Source organism: Phallusia mammillata, chromosome 5, assembly GCF_965637545.1.
Source record: "Phallusia mammillata chromosome 5, kaPhaMamm4.hap1.1, whole genome shotgun sequence".
Classification (NCBI taxonomy): Eukaryota; Metazoa; Chordata; class Ascidiacea; order Phlebobranchia; family Ascidiidae; genus Phallusia; species Phallusia mammillata.
The window spans coordinates 8,376,575-8,395,706 of record NC_137256.1 but is presented as its reverse complement, the minus strand read 5'-3'; the positions used below and the strand labels follow the sequence as shown (position 1 = coordinate 8,395,706).

Here is a 19,132-nt window from a genome sequence, read left to right as displayed (position 1 = left end):
ATGTTCATGAACGCAAAGATAAGTTAAAATGAGGTTTTGTGGCTCGTTTAAACTATGAGAACTTGACACAAGCAAACACTTGACCACTCAGCTGTGTTATTGGCCAAGATGGCTTGTTTTTTGGGTTACATTTTGCTGCTTGTGATTGTTTGTTTAATGTATGTAGATTTCGATAGATGTCCATGTCTATAAACCTGTCCTTCGCAAAAGTTGAGGATTTTATCAACACACCTGCGAAGGCATAGTCAGGAATCGTTTTATCTGCGCAAATGCCCCTATGTTTTCCCTCAAATACTTCATCCACGTTACACCAACCAATCTTCATTCCGCTTTAAGTATATGGGATACGATGTCTTGTCATCATACACCTAAGTGCTTGTGCGATTACTTCGCTTAGCTACTGCTTAGCTTGTAATGTGATGTTTGATCTCAGCATGTTCGTTAAGCAGTAAAGTGGACCGGAACAGGATAAATTAATGCACACAGGTGGTAAATGGAACTAAGTGTAATATTGTTATATCAAGGCTGAAACATCAAGTAAATCTGTAGAAATTTACGTTGAAATCACATCGACAGTTCAAGTGTTTTGAAAGACTAAACAGTTGTGTTGGATCAAACAATTCTACCATAGCATGAATGACAAAACAACAACGGTTGACCACTGGCCTGGCTTGCATGAGGTCACTGAGAATGATTAGTTTTTCCGGAATGTTTGAAATACAATGCGGTTACGTTGTATTCTACTTTATTTTGAGTTAGGAAACCCGAACATACTAGTTTTTTAACGAAATAAGTTTACCTGTGTCCGTTTCGTGCCAAACAATTCCGTCCAAATGCACATTCGTTCCTGGTTCACACGGTCCCAGAGCGTCCGGCTCAGTCATCACTCCAATGTCTGACGTACTGGTCAAAGTGCCAACAGTTCGTGATGACGTCACTGCTGATGACGTGGACATGTTTGCTGCGCCTTGCTGCAAAGGCCTCGACCACACGGACGAGGTTTGCGTGCTACTGGATTGCGCTACGGTGCTAGCTGTGTACCGTGGTACTGTGTTGGCGAAGAGGCTAGACGGGGCGAAAACAGGCGGCGTGGCGGGAATCTGGGCGCTGTTTGGCGGTGGATTGTTGGCGTTTGACGTCGATGTTTTTGTGCTACGAGATTCGTTGCGTTCAGGGCTGTTGCGCGAAGGCATACTGTTGTTGTTTGCTTCTTTGCTGGATCGTTTTGAATCCTAAAAATGAAAACAGATTTTAAACTTTCGCAAAATCTAAAATAATAGAATCAAATGCAGTATAAGTGCGTACGTTGGACAGCACATTTTTAGATCTTGTACCTGTGAAATAGAAACATATCATTGGATACATATTTGTTGCTAGTTTTTTTACATTAGGATTAAATAATTGAGTACTTTTTGTGATAAACACAGCATGGGCGGGTATTTATTGTAATACTAATGACTTTATAACCCGATTAAAACAATAACCAACAGAAAACCTTGGGAATTGAGCGCAACTCCTCGGTTGAGGCTTTAGGCTTATCGCGCGTCACACGAGCAGTCGCCAATTCAATTGTTTCCCTAGTAAGCGCTCGATAACAATGCGCGAGGGCGAGGACATTATGACGACAAAAAGCGCGCGTTTGGGCCCGCTCGGTTCCCGTCGGCTTCGCAAGTGTCGAATAACAACGCAATTTTGAGTGCCCATAGCACAGGTTTGTGGCAAATTGGTCTCCGAAGCCGCGACGCTAAAGCCTCGTGGCAGCGAGGAGCGAAGTAAAAATCGCGTGGCCAAATTGCTAGGATGTCAACTCGTGCTCGAGTGGTGAAAATCGTCCGTCTTGCCTCGTTTGTTGAGAGCCCGGCGTTCCTGCCTAGCTTCAAAAGGCTTTTATTAGACCGCGCGCTGGCTACTTTGTGACGCGTTTTGTTGGTTCTTCGGGTTATTACCAGGCGTTGTTTCGCTGTGAGATGAAATGAATATTGAAAAAGATACCGTCGATGACTTAATTCATACAAAATGCACTTAAGATTGTGTTGAACACTTTTAAAGGAACAAGCAATTTATAAAAACCAAACGCTGTCAGATTGTACCAATAAACGTTACATGACCTTTATGGTAATGTCAAATAAAATAGACCCACAAAATAGAAGAAAGCAGGTCATAATCTTTGAAACCGTGAACTGTGTACCTAAGAACAAAGCTAGAACTGGAAAAGCGATTTTTAACGCAAGTAGACAATTAATATGCTGTTTTACGAAACAACAATTACGTTAGACGATTTAATCCGATAGGCGTATTGACGCAAATTTACAGCATAAATTAGCAACTGTGAATCAATCTTTCGTGTGTTGCTTTACCGGTGAACCAACGAAATGCCACAGTCGGAGCAACTGCTCAAAAATCCCACTTACGAACCAAGTCAAGTAATTGTAATCGTGCTGCCGTGGCACCCAGCCCAACAACACCTGATCACTTGAGATTGCGGCCGTGTCGTAAGCACTTCGACAGGAGAAGATGTATGCCAAATGTCGGGATAAAACGAGACCGTTTATGGACCGACCGCGGGCGTTAAAAGCCGTGGGCAAGAGATTGCAAATTTGGACGACCAAACGGGTTGCTTGAGAGGCGCGGCTATTACTGATGTTGTCATTGTCCCAACATTTCAATAATTCCCACAGTAAACTGTTGTTTTAGGGGCTATGTTCTACTGGAATTTTGAGTTTATTGGCTAAATACCACAACAGTGTTTCTAACAGTAAAAAATATTTCTATAAAATTTTGTCTACAAAGTATTACAAATATAAAACAGATGATAAACATAATAGCGATTCACAAAGCCTCAAGTAGCAGCAGAAACATAAATACGTGTATTTTCGGTCTGCGCAGCAATTGGTAGAACCACGCATCGCAACATGATGCTGTTATCGGCACTTATGACGCATAATCGGATATATCTACCCCACCAGGGGTTAGCGCGTGTTTGAGAAATCAGGCTATTACATGCAGCTACAAACCTGGCTAGGTACAACGAAACCACAAATACACGTTGAAAGCATTCGTGACATGTTAAAAAGCTTGTGGGGTAATCTGAGGTTATACGGTGCCAACTGAGTTTTCGGTGGCTCACAAAAACGATTTTATCGGGCTTGTTTGAACCTGCATTTGTGTGAGAAAAAATCTTATTCCCCGCAAAACACTCAGCCATCACTGCATAAAAATTTTGTAGTGTTGTTTGTGGTGAATCAGTTGTTAAAAATTTAAAAACAGATACAAAATGCGATTTTTCATAGGCCGAAATGTACGCTAGTTTGTCGTTATTATGCGCCAAGTGACCTTATAAAATACCAGCATGAATCATTACCTTGGCAGCAGAAAAAAATAATTCTGTAGACGTTGCAATGTTTGACAGTTTTTAATTTCATTTACAGTCGTTGTCTTTTGGCTGACTGGTTCAGTGAATTCGATTAACACCGGATCGATTTTTTGAAACGCGATAGTGGAACCCGCCCGACAAGCAGTGTACTGCGCACAAATAGACCTTGAGAAACGATTTACGCGGGCGAAAAAACGCAAACAATGCGGCTTTGTTGCGTCGCAATTCATGAAGTGCGGCGGCCCGATTGTTACGCCATAAACACTCGCATCAGGCGCGAAACGCCCGCTCAGCGCACACGCCAGATACCCCGAAAACGGTCGATTGTGGTCGGAAAAAAACGCTTCGGTCTTCGAGGCTGCTGGTAGGTCAAAGTCACTAGTATCGAATAACGCAAAGATATTACATATACGGGCTGCACAGCTAGTCTACGACAGCAAAGTGCTGTAGTTTTTTGCCGCCGGGTGTTTGGCATTGAGTTTGCGATATGCTGTTAGATTTCGACAACGCTTCACTAGTCCCACGAAAGTACCACTAATTGCCAGATTAGAGAGCTATTCACGCTGCGCCCACACTGCCGCGGCGCATATTGAGGCAGCAGTGACAAACCGTAAACGAGCGAGTTTATGGCCAAGTAACGTGCTTATTTAGTTGCGAACAACCTTTTAAGTAACGACACAGTTTGGGCACACGTGGTTGACAACTTGGCTAAATCACTTTTTTTTTCAAAAATGATTTGCTTTTATTGAACAGATTTTACAAAATTTTATGACACTCTTCGCTTTTAACTAGGCATTGAACAGATTTGACAAAATTTCATGACAAACCTTTATACTTAAGCTATTTATAACCACATAAAGCAAAAAAAGAAAAAAAACTTCCAATCGAAGTTATTCGCGATTGAGCACCAAACGTTAACAACAGGGCGCTGAGACAGCCTACAGTGTGTTACAAAAACGGGTTGTCTAGCAGCTCTCGAGATCAATTGAGAGATTACGCGGTCGACGACGTGAATAGAAGAGCTGCGCGTCGGCGGGCGGTGACGGAAAGCGGTGAAAATATTTTCCTCAGCACATCTGCTCTGTTCGCGGGCGCGGCCACGCAGAGTGAATGTGGGTAATCGACCAACTGCGCTGCTTTGTATAACTTACGCCCGATGCAAGTGCGTGTCCCCAAGTTTAGTAACTTGTAATAGCGACCGAAAGTATACTTTTCTGAAGGGCCAAACACGGAGTGGTTTTGCTTTAGACAAGAGTGTTCAAGACCCAATATTTTACTTGTTATTTTACTCAAAGAAAATGACTTTGCCCTGGTAACACCACAAAAACTAGGTTTTAAAAAATACAAAAAAATAGTACGAAAATACAGATTTAATCGTCCGGCAATCGACCAGATGCGCTGGTTAGATATATTTAAGTAAGTAACTGATGATCTCGATCAGAACGTTGGCTAGTTTAGGTTTAGTCAAGTGTTTGCTTTGGCCCTGCTAACATTTGCTTGTGTAAAATTTTAAAGAATTTGCTGGTGTTTAAGTTCACTATATGGTGGATATGTGTTTTGTGTGTGGTACGGTGTACACACCTGGTAATGCCGCAGCGCAAAATCCGGTCACACGTCAGTTCTAAGGCCATTTGTTTCTTACGGCCAAAAGCTTCTTACATTGAAAGAAACTGGCAAAAATCGATTTAGGCAGCAAACAACAACGCCTGGCGATGGCACCACATCAGTAAATATCCAACACTTATATCGATCTATGACAGTCGTCAAGTACTACACGCAATGGAAGGAAAATCTTTTCTAAATCTGTCACCAATGGGTTATTGTTACGTCACAAAAACGAGCACTGATTCACACGGTTTGGCGCTATTCACATAGGTTGGTGGGTGCAAGAATGCAACTTTTGCTTGTACACTAATTGACTTTATAGGACTTTATTGCAGTTAAATATACTTTATTTGCTATTTCTGTCTTTGTTTTGTTTCAATAAAGCCAAAAACTTATGTTACTTCCTTATGTTTAATATTTTAATGTTTAACTTGGATTCAACAGGCGTCTGTAAAGCAAAAACAGTTTTGTGGACAAAGAATTTGGCAAAAAGCAGTTTGCTGTGCCAATGTGATTTTTGTTCCCAAAAAATGTTAATAACATCTTTATCAAAACTAATAATAATTCTGTTGTTTTTTGTCTTATGTGTATTTGGGTCAAATAATATATAAGTTAACACCAAATTAAGCTGGATCACACCATTATTAATCTTATTCTCATTTTGACATGCCCACACGACAAACAAGATACCGTATATCGACCGGATTTCGATGCGCCTAATCCCGCAAGAGCGGACAATGATATCCTGTTATACGTCACTGCTCGTACAGCTGCTGGTAGCGCAAGGCTGCAACCGCAAAAGCAAATTAAAGTATTCGTTTCCTATTGGAGCTATGTGTAAGTGTTTGCAATTTTTCTAAAGATAGTTAAAAACAAAACTTTATAACTATTATTTTCAACTCGGATTTTAGTGAAGTAAATTATTCCTGCTTTTTACAAACATGTTTTGTGGCCTGGCTTTAAAAATACATTGGATGGTTTGCATAAATAAACATTTTTAACATTAGCCGTCGTTTGCTGTGGGATTCAACTGATATGAAATTCAATAAATCTTGATCTGATGTAGAACACATAGGTTGTGTAACAAAACATTTAAAGGGCATAATCGTACAAAATCAAGCTCGTAATTGCAAACCGCACCAAATGGGAACTACTTCATGGTTTAAACCTTTCACCACGTTGAAAATGGAATTTCCGGTCCCGCGGCACGCTCTAGTGATTTTATCGCGCCCTCCCGGTTCGACAGCGCTGTTGTTGTGCTACACGAGCGAGCGGTTCCAAATGACGGCCAAACCACCGAACTAAACGCCTGGCGTGACCCGAGGGCCAGAGCTGACCTATTAAGACTCTCCGCGGCTGTCGGTTCGGCCTGAGTGTCATCGAAGGTGATCACCTGACACGCTGGTGGTGGCCTCGTGAACATAGGTTCAAGTTTTACGGAGTTTTTCAAATTAAAGACGATTTACAAGCTCTGAATGTTTTACGTTACAGGCAAATAGGGCTCTCTTTATTTCGACTCAACAGACATCATAACGTTTTGCCTCAATTACGTGCTTTGCTTAATAGGCAATAGTCAACAAACCCCGTATTGTGTCTACAACCACATCGTCCGTCCTACGTTATGCAATTGTTTCTGCGTGACCCGATGATAGGTCTCACACACCATACCAGTCCGTTACAGCACGTTTCCATTATCATAATGGCGAAAACGTAAAAAGCATAGTGCTTAAAGTCAATCTAGTTGCAGGTAATTTTGCATCTAATATGAACGCGAAGTCTTTAATTTATTTTTAATGTAAAGTCTTAATGTGCCGTCGTTTCACCGGTGCACAGTCTGTGTATGATTCACAACACAACACACGGCCTGATAGCGTTTTTATTGCAGCAGACAAATACACAAGGCGGTCGCGCATACGCCAATTGATTTTTGCACTCCCGCAAGTCAGCGCTTGCGGTTGTGGGGCAGGGACCAAGAGGACAGCGCCGTTCCATGGCAATCCACTTCTGGAGCCGAGATTAGCCTTGACGGGCCCAGACGCTCGATAACAGCCCTGGCAGTCGCAGTTTGTCAATCCGCAACCGAGGCTATTATCGTTTGTAAGCCGTTTCGCTCGGTCGCCCGACTGCTGTACAGATTGTCTTTGGCGCGCGTTCGGTCTAGGGTCGAAGGGACAATGGCAGTCGGGCCGGGCGTGATTTATTGTTGTTCTTCTTCGACAATGAGCATTGTTACGTAAGTCTTTTGTATGATTTATTTGCTGTGCTGCCTGCGACCGACCTCCTATGGAAAGCTATTTTGTTAGTTTTCCCTCGCCCTGGGAATACAAGTGCTACGTGTGTGATAATTGTGGAACTGAACTTGGAGTGCTAATTGGCATAGTTGGTGTTCTAAACACGAAACGTACGTTTTAAATGTGACATTCATGTTTTGAAACCCTAAGACAATAATTTGCCTACAGTTCAATGGAAACCACCATGGTTTGAGTGATAAAATAGTATTTTTAAAACCCACAACCGTTTCCTGTTTAGGCCTCCACATTTGCACGTGTCAACGAAAACGCAGCACTGCCAATTCATGTTGTTCCCACAAATACACACTGCTGTGATCTGATTACAGCACTAAGGCGGTCGACAACTAAACGCTAAACCGCCCAACCAAACAAACAATACTGTATTTGCAGTCACATGCACAGCTTAGCGCTAAAGGCCGGTTACCAAACAAGCAACGCATGTACTGGTAACATTCGTAGGCAAAAATTAATCTACTTCTTGTTTACATTGGGGAACAGGCATTTTACAAAGCTCCTATGGAATGAACACTATACGCGAATCTGTTCATAAGTTTAATGGGGAAAATAACGGCCCAAAATAGACATAAAAAGCTTCAAAACGTTTAATAGATATCACTGATGGTGGTATAGCATTTGTCGAAAAGTTTAATCAATAAAGCATGTCGCTTTTAAGTCCATTTGGGCCGTTGTTTTTCTCATTAAACAGTGGAATGACGTTACTAATTGCTAATTTACAAATACGCATTTGCCTTTGTACAAGATGCACAGACAAACCTACACAAAACTAGTTCGTATTTAAAGTTATGCCAGTATTGCGAACATTTGAGACAACTTTACAAACAAGGTATGGGTGTTTTCAGTTCAGAGGTAGCGGTTAGCAAGTCAGCGCATGACTTCAACTGAACAAACTCATCGGTAACCGTACACTGCAGGCACGACTCGACCACATCGTTTCGTCGACAGGGATTACCACCGGGTCGCGGCGTTTTATGAGATTTACTCTCGCTCGTCGGAAAGCAGTCGTCTCTTTTGATCGATTGCTAATAAATAAACACCCCGGCCAACAATTGCGACGTTGTTATCTGCCGCAGTCGTGTTGGCAGGTTTTTTTGTGGTGTAACGACTTAACGGGTATGTTGAGAAAAACAAATCGGCCGAAGATTATGTAAACTGACACTAACAGTTTGGAAACATGACACATATAGGACTTGACATAACATTTGAAAAAAAAAAATTTGCGGAACTAAAAATAAAAGTATGCCGTAACTGTAATTTTTGCAAAAGTACTTTAACTATAAAACACTTTTTAAAAACGTTATAAATGCCCAATTCCCATTTATGTACAGCAGTTGCCTTTAATGCCCTGTGAAATGTTTTAAATTTGATAAGCAGTGCTCTGGTCTGGAGGAGTAATTCTATGCGTAGGGCAAGGTGAGGAACTGTTTATCAACACCTGATCTTAAGGCTCAGTACTAGGCACTGAGGCGAACATAAATATTTAAAAAGGCGTACAGCAATATCAGCCCTGCTTTTTACCCTTCGATAGGCCTTTAACGCAACAACAGGATATGAAAAGTGAGGCATATCTTGCCTGTTATCTTACACCAAAGATAATTATCAAACTGTGGCAGCTGAGTTCTTTATGCAGTTCAACAAAAAGGTTACATTGCCCGGAAGTTAAGCCAAAAAACACTCAGTATTAATTGGTCATATTCTGTACGTTGTGAAGCAAAGCGATGTTATTTGTAAAGCAAAGACACTTGTGTACCTCAGTGCAAAGTAACCAGTAGCTAGGCGGCTCATTATCGATCAGGCAGCGGTTTTAGCTTATCAGTAAAGCAGACTACAAACTAAGAAGCACTCGAGTAGCGCACTGTAAAGCCACGTCCAAAGCCTTGAAAGGCCGCCGCGATAATGGATTAACTGCCTGTCGCAGCGGCGAGCTCTAGAATCAAGATACGGCGAGGAGAGGCGTATTGGCGACGATGGATAAGTCGAACGACTGCCGACCGAGTTATAATCTGCATCGCAAGGTAACGACGGGCGCGCCGCCATACAAGATCGGAAGCGAACGATATTCACACACGACTCTGTTCGTCTGATGGCAAACAACCGCGCTATAGCAAAAGCAAACAGCGCTTGGCGCGGCGCCTAGAGCGACGACGCAATTTGGGCCTGCTGTGGCCACTTCAAAGAAGGAAAATTACACCACAAAGTTAGGACAACCGAGGCGTTATTAGCACCAATCAACCGACGCAAAACTTGCAACGTAATGGGCTGGAAATGTTGTGAAGGTATTAGTGTGGAAATCGACATCTTAAAAACTCTTCTGCTGATACATATTCTGTTAAATAAATCACTTATTAATAAAAACACTTTTTGACAACAAAAAATGGGCCTTAACGATTTAAAGCAACCAAAAGCGTAAAAAGTCATGGTTTCTTGACATTTATAGGTTTTTGTGTCACTGTAACAACATGTGTTTGTTTTATGCCGGAACCGTGTTTGGACAGTACCATAGGAGCCAATGTCAAATTTGAAATCATTTATAATGGAAGCGGGTAGCAGATGTTGGTCTTTCCTTAGCGCTACAATGTATGATTAGGTCATTGATTCACATTCACTGCCTTGTGAACACCAGAGCATTTTGTCCAAAGACAATAAAGCACGAATCAATAACTGTAACTACATAGAGCCTACATAATAGCCAAGAAGCGAAAACGAATCTATCGGGGATCACGAAGGTCGTTAAATCACCTGTTGTGAAAATGTCAGGTAGATACAATACAAAAAGAATCGCTTATTGTTATGTTGAGGATGCATGTACTAGACACAAGCATTTTTTGCTTTTTTTTAAAGGGCAATCTATGTTTTTGACAAGTCCCACTAAACATGTTATTGTTCATAATTACGAGTTCAGACAAGGCTAGTCATGCCCCCAGTATACGTTCTTCGCGTACGTTACAATAACGCAGTTAATATTAGCCAACTTGTGGTCGCGATTTTCTTATCAGCCATCACAATATTCCAATTTCACACGCTTTGGTATGCATTACTTAATAAGGCGGCTTACGAGTCACCAGCGTACATTCCGCCCCGGGAGAAGGTGAAAGCTGAACAGCACATGGCGAGTCCTTCGTATCGCGGTTTCGTATCGCAAATAGAACGCCCATAGTCGATTATATCACTGTTAGTGGTAGGCTTAATCACTATTAGCGGGTGCCTTACGCTGACACTGTAAAGTTTAGTATACACCCACCTCTTAGGGGCCTGTTTAAGCAGAAGATTTATATATATTTTGCACCGTTGCTGTTTGTATATTTGTTTATTGATATGGGTTTTTAACGATGGATGATTGATTACCAGTGAAAAACACAGCTATATTTATGGTCACACCTAAAAGGGTTCACACGAATAGATTAGCGCTGTTTTGATTTGACTTTTGTGTTTTTTTGTGAGACAATGTTGTTTCAACAGTTTTGGCCCGAGTTTTTATAAGATAATCAGGTTGTTATCATGTGGGTGATATACCACACATAACACTGTACTGTAGCGGTTGCGACATAATTTGTGCAAATTTCTTTGCAATATTTGTTTACCAAAATAGCTCGTTTTTGACTCGCTAGCTCAAAGGCTGCGAGGAAGTTAAAATGTATAGCAACCAAATCCCACTGTAATGACAAATCGTGTTCGGACTTTGTAATATTTCCTGTCGCAGTTAATTAGGATGCAGATGCAACTTTGTGATCTGGTGTTTATGTGCTTTAACCGTATGTTTTGTCTCGTGCTGTGATTGGATGCTGCTTTGTGTGGGAATTTGTGCAAGAGCCAATCGCAAGAGCACATGTGTACGATTTAACGCCTTTATCCGGAGTATATATATAAACCGCACTCGTTCATTTCGATCTTTTCTCTTGCCTCTCTTTCTGTCCCTGTTCCTTCTTGTGCCTTTCAGAAGTAATAAACAAACGAACCGAAGTGCAAGACACGTGTGTGGAGTTTCCAGGACTCCGGTCCTGACAAGCCCAGGAGCTTGGGGGGTTAAGGACGGTGATACACCTTCTTTAATTTGTAGTGACGCGGTTGTAACCTTGAGACTCATCAGCGAACATTTATAGTGACTCGGTTTTATAGCTTGTACCGAGACAACTCGTATTTAACACTACAAAAATTTGGTGCCGCTCGAGAGAGGAGAACTTACTACAATTTGCTGTTTAACGAATGATAACTTAAGAAAAGTTCTAGTGATGTCAGCAAAGTTTACGACAAGCGACCAAAAGAATTACAAGTTTGCCGTCCAAATTTCTGGACGTGTCTTATTTATCCTAAGAAGTTGTAAACATAATATTTGCAAAATTGTATTTTGTGTGTTGTCATCAACGTCGAGCAGTTTTGTATCTCACCGTTTTGATCATGTTTCTATATCATCGTACGATCAATTACACCCAGTACGATGTCATTTCTTAAATCAGGTGAGCAAATATTGAAGTGCTATTCTTGGCTGATTTGTTATTTGTACGAATTTTTTGGTTGACGAAAGTAAATCTTTTTTACAACTTATGTTACATCATATGCGCACAAAGAATTTTGTACTGGTCTTCGACATTGTAGACCCCATGCGCTCGATTTTAAGAAACACGTAATTTAACCATAAAAAAAAAAACCAAATCATGTGGGTGCTGTCCACTAGCCTAGCCATAGGAGTATATTGTTTATGCCACCGTGCTATTACATCGCATGTTGCGCCAATTAGGCGTTTATTGTTCTTCTTGTTCATGCATGATAAGCCAACTAGGCGGTCTTTATTACTTGTCCGATTATTGTATTACTACGCCAAATAGGCGGTGATTACTTTATTATTATTGCATTATGACGCCAACTAGGCGCTCTCTGTTTTATTATCATTGCATGATACGCCAACTATAGGCGCTTTCTATACATTACAAAAGAACGAACAATCGAAGCTTGTCGTAGCTTCCGAGCATGGCTCGATACACGTACGTACTTTTTATTATTTTCCCACGAGGAATGAATGCTATGCGAATGATTACTTACATCAATATACTCCTGAGTACCATCTCAATTTTAAGGTTTAGTCTGAACATCGGCTAGCTTGGGGGCAAACCTACATTAAACCAAAACTTGATTTCATGTTCTACTTTATCAAACGTATTCATTTATTGTACAATTTTTCTAGTTTAGTCAGCCAAGACTAACGCTTCAATTGCCAAGTTTATTGCCTGCCCAATTGTAACACATAATACTGAATTCGATTCTCAGGCAATAAATGCGCTGCTCTACCGTAATTACTATGTTCTATTGTTACACATTAAAACTTATGTGTGAAATAAATGTCATTGTATTTCGGTATACTGCTTGTTATTTTGTTGTTTCAGAAGCGACGTGCCTTCGAACCGCTATTGTGATCAAAAGCAAGGGACATTCAAATTCACCATACTGACAGACACATAATTTCAGCGATTGAGGTGTCTGAAGACTGGAGACAATCAATCTCCAGGAACAAAACGTTACGCTCGAAATGCGATAATCAAATTCGATAATTGGTGTGGTGTAAAGTGAATGTTGTTTGTTTTTGAATGTATATGCTCATGCTGTTTTAAATGCTTAATGAAGAAATTCTTGCCTTTGTGCTGTAACTTATGTATTTTTGAGTAGTTGATCCAGAAATTATCAGAAATCAACAAATTATCCATTGTATACTGTTTTGTGTTGCGTATGACATGTATTTTCTTGTGCCACTTTCATGCCCAATCCCGCAATGACCATATATTGCCCATTGCTCAAAAACATGGCCAGGGGGTATTTTGTAGCGGTTGCGACATAATTTGTGCAAATTTCTTTGCAATATTTGTTTACCAAAATAGCTCGTTTTTGACTCGCTAGCTCAAAGGCTGCGAGGAAGTTAAAATGTATAGCAACCAAATCCCACTGTAATGACAAATCGTGTTCGGACTTTGTAATATTTCCTGTCGCAGTTAATTAGGATGCAGATGCAACTTTGTGATCTGGTGTTTATGTGCTTTAACCGTATGTTTTGTCTCGTGCTGTGATTGGATGCTGCTTTGTGTGGGAATTTGTGCAAGAGCCAATCGCAAGAGCACATGTGTACGATTTAACGCCTTTATCCGGAGTATATATATAAACCGCACTCGTTCATTTCGATCTTTTCTCTTGCCTCTCTTTCTGTCCCTGTTCCTTCTTGTGCCTTTCAGAAGTAATAAACAAACGAACCGAAGTGCAAGACACGTGTGTGGAGTTTCCAGGACTCCGGTCCTGACAAGCCCAGGAGCTTGGGGGGTTAAGGACGGTGATACACCTTCTTTAATTTGTAGTGACGCGGTTGTAACCTTGAGACTCATCAGCGAACATTTATAGTGACTCGGTTTTATAGCTTGTACCGAGACAAACCGTATTTAACACTACAGTACTATAATTTCGAACGTCGTCTGTTTATGGTGTCCAAAAGACAATCAACAAAACTTCTAAAAAAGCATTGAAATTCGTCGTTTCAGTTAATGAACAAAACTAAATTTCGAGTAAACCTTTAATAAATGAAATCCCGTTTAGTTGTAGAGAATGAGCGTTAAACCTACTTAAACAAAATTAATGTCACTTTAAATGTGTATTGAACACTGACAAAAGCCAACCATGTTTCGAGACAACCCGTCTGTTATGCATATAGGGCACAAATGGACATGAAAACGTGACTTTACAGTCCCACGAAGAGCTTAGCATTTTCCGTTGGCGTCAAAAGCGGCCACAAATACACAAAGCCATTCTGGGACCAGAAGTGTTTGCATTGTGGCCAAACAACGCAACTAGGGGAAGCCGCGTAGCACAGTTGGGCCGGTTTTGTACAGGTTTGACGAGCACCCAAAGACAAAAGCAAACAATGTCTTATCTCAACAAGCTACCGGTCCATTCGTTTCGCATTTTAAAGGTGTTTAAGAATATCAAAGTTCGTAGTTCCAATGTCACTGGAAGTGGAATGGTAATTTTTCCGCTCGTTTTAAAGATATTGTTGCGTGTTGCAAAATCATTGAAGTATTTAAACCCTTAATATAACTGAATCAGTCACGTAGTTCAACAAGCCAGTTGAGTTCAACAAGACACACATTTCCGTGAACTAACGCACAACGCAACGTGCCTTCGTGACCACAAGATTGAGTTAGCGCATGGCAGTCAGGCACCTGGTGCCCAGTTCGCGAAGTTAATCACAACTGAGACGCGCACGATAAGGCGGCCCGCAAATTACACCAGGGCTTAGCAGCAGGCGTATTGACAACACAGGCAGCAACGGGCGCGCGCATAAATCATTCACACCGACTGCTCCAGCGCGCTCGCGAGCACAAATCGATGCCAAATATGCCACGACATGTTGGTCCGCAGCGTATGTAGCTTACATAGAGCATCCCACTGGCGCTTTCCGACATTTGGTTTGAACAACCGGCTTAAGTGGGATGCCATCAAGAGCGTGTTAAGCACAATCACGAGGTAGCATCTCTACTCGTGCGTTCACGAAATTATCGATCACCTAATAGTCTGCGCGGCGCGCCCGCCTAGTAAGATAGAGGCTAAATTAAGGCACCCGTTTCGTGAATGTGAAAGTTGCACAGCCATTATACAGTTGTTTGGTGTGCGCCAAGAACTCTGGACGACCTGAATGACACCACTTATCAGCTTTGCACTTTGAAATGTCAAACGCTGTTTCGGGCTATGGCGTTTTGACGCAACTAGACAGTACTACACCTGAAGTATAAAACACTGCTATTCTTACATTACCAAAGACAGTTAACTTATCCGCAATTATTTCACGTACGTCTAAACAAAACCGCCTTAGATTTGCCAATAGTATCGCCGATTTAGTCAAAATCTGTTGCAAAACAACGCGAAAGCAAAAATAGCCGACGGTAATTCGTGCACAGACAATCACAAGAAATCATAATCGGCTTACCGTGTCAAGCTTAATCTTCTTAGGCCCGGAGCTGTCCAACCCTGTAGTGTGTGTCGCATTGGGGCAAGCACTCCTTTCCCGTTTCCCTTGTGCTGTCGCGTTTGCCGTCGCGTAGGTCCTGCTGCTATATGGCTCATTGTTTCCTTCGCCAATGTTCGTCTGGCCACCATGGGGACCTTTACGGTGCTTTTTTCGATTAGACTGGGAGTGCTGAGTCGTCGTTTGCTCTGCTTCTTTATCGGCCAAGCCTTGTTGTGTACTGGTCTTGTTAGCAAGATTACTGCTCGGCATAACTGCAGTTCTGGTAGGCTGGCGACCCTGGTTGACAGCTACTTGCTGCGAAGACTTGCTAGTCGGAGATGCTACACTTGGCTGGCTTGTCACGCTTGGCGAGGCGCTACGTCGTGCAGACGCGTGCTTGCTCGCAAGTGCCAGCGAGGCTGCTGGTACCGCAGCTACGTGAGGTGGCAAAAAATGACTGCCAGCAGACTGTGGATACGCAGCGGAGGTCGTTGAACTGTTTGATGGCCCGCCAGCACTGTGCTTTGGCTTCGACTTAATTTTCTCGCTTTCGCCTTTGCTGCTGCTCGAATGACTTTTTTCATGTTGCTTGCTGTGTTTCTTGTGGTGACTGCGATTCGATTTCGAGGATTTGTTCTTTTTCCCACTGGCGTCTTCCGGCGAGGTTACCGGAGTCGAAGTCGAGGTTACGGTGGTGGATTTACCGTCTGCACCAGTTGAGTGCTTGTTTGATGATGCCGAGTTGGCTTCACAATTCGGATCAGTGGGCGAATTTGCGTTCGAAGAGTGTTGTTTCGACGAAGACGATTTGCTCGCCTTTTTAGTTTTGCTTTTTCCGCTTTTGCCCGAGGTGGGGCTACTGGTTCGAGAAAGAGAGGACCTTGATTTACTGCTTTTCTCGTGAATGATACCGCCATGTTTGCTGGGCGATGCACCAACGTTGTTATTATTGTTTACATTGCTCACTGGGGTTGTCCTTCCCTGCGCTTTTGTGTCTTTACCTGACTTATCAGGGTCATTGTCATTGCCTAGGTCGATCACTAGTTTTCCAAATTCATCACTCCAATCGTCATCACCTGACGTAGTCTCGTCGCAGCCGCGTTCGGAGTCGTTTCTCGACTCTGATTGGTCAGTTGTCTTTTCGTTTGGTGACTTGTCGTCGGCTACAGAGGGTGCAGTGCTGAGTGACGAGGACACGGCCGATTCTGACGCCATAATGCCAAGGGATTAGGTAGATGACAGTCAGTCTATTTTTCGCATCACAGTGATTTATTAAGTACTTTTGTATGCCTGCGTGATTAAAATGCATTTTTGCGGTTATCACCTCTGAATGGTGGTTACACAGTAGGAATTTGCCTGGCTTTATACTACCAGAACATGCGCTGGCGATTAATGAGCAAAGTCCGGGTTTGAAAAGCCTCACAAAAGCGGTTGGTCATTAGTCCAAGCAAACGCGACAGAATTATTTACGACTTAAGTAAACAGGTAATAAACACCGAGTTTCAGCTACAAGGCATCGATCGTAAGCGTGGATACGTTGCAACGGATTGTATATGGGTATATTTTGGTAAAATTTAAAGCTGACACGTTCGTACGCCTTCGGTTTGAAAGAGCAATCGGGCAGCGATAAGAACTTTCGCGTTTATTTGTACAACAATCTACCGCGCCTTATAAGGAGGTCGCATTTCCTGGCTACTTTTAAACTGGTCGATTTCACTCCCCCAATGCCGTCCTGCTAACAGCGCGTCAGTTCTCGTACGAAGCTTTTGTTATTGTGACACAATCCGTCTTTGTCCTGTCCACAATGAGTCACGTAATACGCTAAGCGGCGGACGCGTGATCACGTGGCTGACTGTGTGATAAATTCATTAAAAGGGCGAACCGGCCCGTCTTACATTTCCGCGGCTGTGCAGTGGGCGCATAAGCGTATGTCCGCGACAGAATTGCAAACCCAACGCATCTTTGACAGGCAAAACAAAACACGTTTCAAAAAGCAAGCCTTGTTCACTTACGCTTTGCAACACAGCGTACTTCAAAATCCATCTAAACCGTACGAAATTGTGCTGTACTTAGTTAATGCCGCAACACAATTGTCTTTCACAAAGCACATTGTCTTGATTGTCTCTTGTTGAACGGGTTACTCTGTACAGCAGCCTACAAATGAAAGCGCGATACTACACAGGCATTTTCGGCTTTCGCTGGCATGTTTTAGTGCGGCTATGGTTTCCTGGTGCTACCAGAACTCGTTTCTGTGGCATAGGAACCTCGGCAAGTATTTTTAACCGAAACAGTCTGCCTGTTCGAATGCGGTAAAACTGGCACTCAACATTAAACCTAAAACCCTGCCTAAGCCAAAGTTGATCGCTTGAGTTGTGTTAGATAACAAATTTGACTCACAACAGCTAATTTCTCTAACACAATGAAACTAAATGCGCACGAAAAACTAAAGCAAGGATAACTGCTTAGCGTTTTGTTTACCAAGATGTGCATTGTTGACAGAACAAAGAAGGTAATTGCATCACAGTTGCAATTTACGTCATATCAACGCCTAATGAGATTTTGGGTATGAGGCGTCAAAACATTAAATGACAAAAAAAGTGCCAAATCTTCGCTCTAAAGTCTAAAACTAAGCAAGTGGGGCAAAGGCGGTTGTGTCACGAACGCTGGGCATCGGTTGGCGGCGTTATGAACACCAAATCCCGGCAGAGATTACTTTTGTTTTCTGGTATAAATAAACTTTTTAACTCTCGCAAAACAAGCAAGCAAACCACAAATTTCTTAAATAAGTACCGGAAAAGCAATTTTCCATTTTTTTTTCTACAATTGGATTAAATGTCAGGCACGTTTTTTCCTTTACTCGTTTACAGGTTAGAAACCTTCTGAAACAGAACAAAAAAGTATCTACATCTTTCAAAACTAAATTGCAGGTAAAAACTTTTAAATATTGCAAGTTTTTCGTAAAACCTCCGAGAAACTTTTCAATTTATCTGAATTAAATGAACGAAATATATAGCGCAACTGTTTGCTAGTCCAAGTTAAGTATCCTTTTTTAAAAATAATCACACAATAACTAGAAAAGATTGAATTTGAGATATCCGCACAGCCGTTACAACTAACTACAAAGCCTTTTTACTGTCTAATTCGCATCTACCAGCCATCTGCACTGCATCAGTGCAGTTCTCAGCGGTCTTCGTGACTCGCAATGGTTCGACGCACCTCCACAACCTACTCGAGTACCATCATCTTCTCCTTTGTATCTTTATTTGCTCTTGGCAGAGCGCGACGCCTTCTTCTCACGCAGCAGAGCGTTCCAACCCGGCCGCATTATCTTTTCACGTACGATCGCTAGCTCTTTTATCGTCGGTCGTTCGGGCGGGCGCGCTTTACTTTCGGAGATTACAAATTATAATCATTTCTTTACTTCGTTCTTCTGTCCCCGGCCAACGCGCGAGCTTGCCTACCGAAAAGGCGTTTATTAACTACCCTGCTGATTTTACGGCCTTCTGGGACTGGTAATTGTCCCGGTGCGATACGTTACCTGCGTGAATTGAAATGCAAGGTGAGACAAAACGCAATAAAACTGCCAGGGGTAAACGGAGATAAAGGAATTTGTTTTTACTCTAGAATGTATCAACAAAAAGGCGACGAAAACTGTCAAAATACGTCTGCTAGTGAAAAGTGTTGTCAAACAATAATTTAGTGAATTTGGCTATTATATCATTGCCAAGTTCAATATTTCAAGTACGAAACGGAGAAGCACACGCAGTATTACCTTCAACTAATTCATAACCACTAGAACCGTTCATTACTTGTTATGCCATTAAAATTCACACTGATGATTGGTAAGTTAAGACTTTAATTTTCGCA

General features: G+C 42.0%; 1 protein-coding gene across 1 annotated transcript in view; it reads right to left on the bottom strand.

The window, feature by feature from the left end:
* The window catches only part of LOC145230370 (uncharacterized), a 29,607-nt gene extending 11,132 nt beyond the window's left edge, over positions 1-18,475 (bottom strand). Inside the window, exons 1-2 of the mRNA XM_080095795.1 lie at positions 15,245-18,475; positions 800-1,232 (exon numbers count right to left, since the gene is read on the bottom strand). Coding sequence (XP_079951921.1) covers positions 800-1,232; positions 15,245-16,480 — 1,669 coding nt within the window. The 5' untranslated portion in view covers positions 16,481-18,475. The remainder of the gene's footprint in view (positions 1-799; positions 1,233-15,244) is intronic.
* Positions 18,476-19,132: the final 657 nt, after the last annotated feature.